The sequence below is a fragment of the Corvus brachyrhynchos genome, unplaced genomic scaffold, assembly GCF_000691975.1.
Source record: "Corvus brachyrhynchos isolate BGI_N302 unplaced genomic scaffold, ASM69197v1 scaffold660, whole genome shotgun sequence".
NCBI lineage: Eukaryota > Metazoa > Chordata > Aves > Passeriformes > Corvidae > Corvus > Corvus brachyrhynchos.
Genome location: NW_008235547.1, coordinates 12448 through 14770, shown reverse-complemented (window position 1 = coordinate 14770; position 2323 = coordinate 12448). Strand labels below are relative to the sequence as shown.

Here is a 2323-nt window from a genome sequence, read left to right as displayed (position 1 = left end):
CCTCCGCGGTGGGGCACAGTGGGTCAGCAGTGCATGGGGACACAAAGGGGACATCCCTGAACCTCAAACACCCCAAATTCCTGCACCTGGGGGGCACAGGGGGTCAGCAGGGCATGGGGACACAAAGGGGAAATCTCTGAACCTCAAACACCCCAAATTCCTGATCCTGGGGGGGCACAGGGGGTCAGCAGGGCATGGGGGGACACCCCCAGACCTCAAACACCCCGAATTCCTGATCCTGGGGTGTCACCGGGTCACAGAACAGGTCCCCAGGACAAGAGGGTGTCACCCCTGGGGTGTGAGCAGTGAGGGGACACCCCAGGGACAGAAGGGACACCCCCAAACCAGGGGGACACCTCAGGAGGGGAGGGGCCCCTCCCTGGGACCCTCCTGGGCAGCAATGGGGGCCCCCGGTGTTGGTTTTTGGGGGGTCCCCCGGGCCCGGGGGGGGTTCGGGGGGGTCCCCACCTCGGTGCTGAAGGTGAGGTCGTAGCCCAGCGTGGAGACGTCGTTCTCCAGCAGGTACACGAGGCCCTGGTAGAAGTGATAGTCCTCGCTCTCCATGTCCGTGTACCTGGGGGGCAGCGGGGGCAGCGCCCCAAAAACGGGGTGAGACCCCCCCGGGGAGCCCCAAAAATGGGGTCAGACCCTGCTGGGAGCACCAAAAATGGGGTGAGATCACCCGGGGAGCACCAAAAACGGGGTGAGATCCCCAAGGGAGCACCAAAAGTGGGGTGAGACCTTGCCAGGGAGCTCCAGCCCCCCAGACGCTCCCCGGTTGCCCCCTTACCGCACGGACTTGCCCAGGATGTGTTTGTAGAAGGAGCGGGTGAAGCAGCACTGCAGCACCCCACACCCCTCTGAGGGGACCCAGCACCCCATAAACGGCTCCAAACCTCCTGAAGGGGCTCCAGCACCCCTCGGAAGAGGCTCCAGCACCCCATAACCGGCTCCAGCACCCCACAAACACAATCCCACACCCCTCTGAGGGCATCCAGCATCCCATAAGTGACTCCAAACCTCCTGAAGGGGCTCCAGCACCCCTCGGAAGAGGGTCCAGCATCCCATAACCGGCTCCAGCACCCCACAAACACAATCCCACACCCCTCTGAGGGCATCCAGCATCCCATAAGTGACTCCAAACCTCCTGAAGGGGCTCCAGCACCCCTCGGAAGAGGGTCCAGCATCCCATAACCGGCTCCAGCACCCCACAAACACAATCCCACACACCTCTGAAGAGGTCCAGCACCCCATAACCGCCTCCAGCACCCCACAAACTCAGCCCCACACCCCTGTAAGGGTATCCAGCACCCCATAAGTGACTCCAAACCTCCTGAAGGGGCTCCAGCACCCCTTGGAAGAGGCTCCAGCGCCCCACAAACACAATCCCACACCCCTCTAAGGGCATCCAGCACCCCATAACTGTCTCCAGCACCCCACAAACTCAGCCCCACACCTCTGGCGAGCACCCCAGATGCTCCCCAGTTGCCCCCTTACCGCACGGACTTGCCCAGGATGTGTTTGTAGAAGGAGCGGGTGAAGCAGCACTGCAGCACCCCACACCCCTCTGAGGGGACCCAGCACCCCATAAACGGCTCCAGCACCCCACAAACTCAGCCCCACACCCCTGCGAGGGCATCCAGCACCCCATAAATGGCTCCAAACCTCCTGAAGGGGCTCCAGCACCCCTCGGAAGAGGCTCCAACACCCCATAAATGGCTCCAGCACCCCATAACAGGCTCTAGCACCCCATAAATGGCTCCAAACCACCCGAAGGGGCTCCACAACCCCCCGGAAGAAGCTCCAACACCCCATAAATGGCTCCAGCACCCCATAACAGGCTCTAGCACCCCATAAATGGCTCCAAACCTCCTGAAGGGGCTCCAGCACCCCACAAACACAATCCCACACCCCTGTAAGGGCATCCAGCACCCCATAACTGGCTCCAGCACCCCACAAACACAGCCCCACATCCCTGGCGAGCCCCCCAAACGCTCCCCGGTTGCCCCCTTACCGCACGGACTTGCCCAGGATGTGTTTGTAGAAGGAGCGGGTGAAGTAGCACTCCAGCAGGCGGTTGTCGTACACGGCCTTGGCCACGATCCTGCCCACGAACTTGAAGTAGCTCAGGTGGTTGGGGTTGCAGTGCGACGAGGGGTTGATGGTGTAGGTGACGCGGTCGCCGGGCGAGGTGCGGAACAGGGCGTACATGGGGTTGAACATCTCGCGGGAGATGATCATGTACCACTCGCGCAGCAGCCCGCCCGCGTCCTGCCCCTCCTCGCCCTCGAACACGATGGACCTGCGGGGCCCGGCCCGGGGC

At 62.8% G+C, this 2323-nt stretch overlaps 1 protein-coding gene across 1 annotated transcript in view; it reads right to left on the bottom strand.

Annotated features, from left to right (window-relative positions):
• Positions 1-2323, bottom strand: part of LOC103614132 (E3 ubiquitin-protein ligase HUWE1) — a 9331-nt gene that overhangs the window by 1904 nt on the left and 5104 nt on the right. Inside the window, 3 exon segments of the mRNA XM_017734234.1 lie at positions 53-86; positions 469-574; positions 2015-2302. Coding sequence (XP_017589723.1) covers positions 53-86; positions 469-574; positions 2015-2302 — 428 coding nt within the window.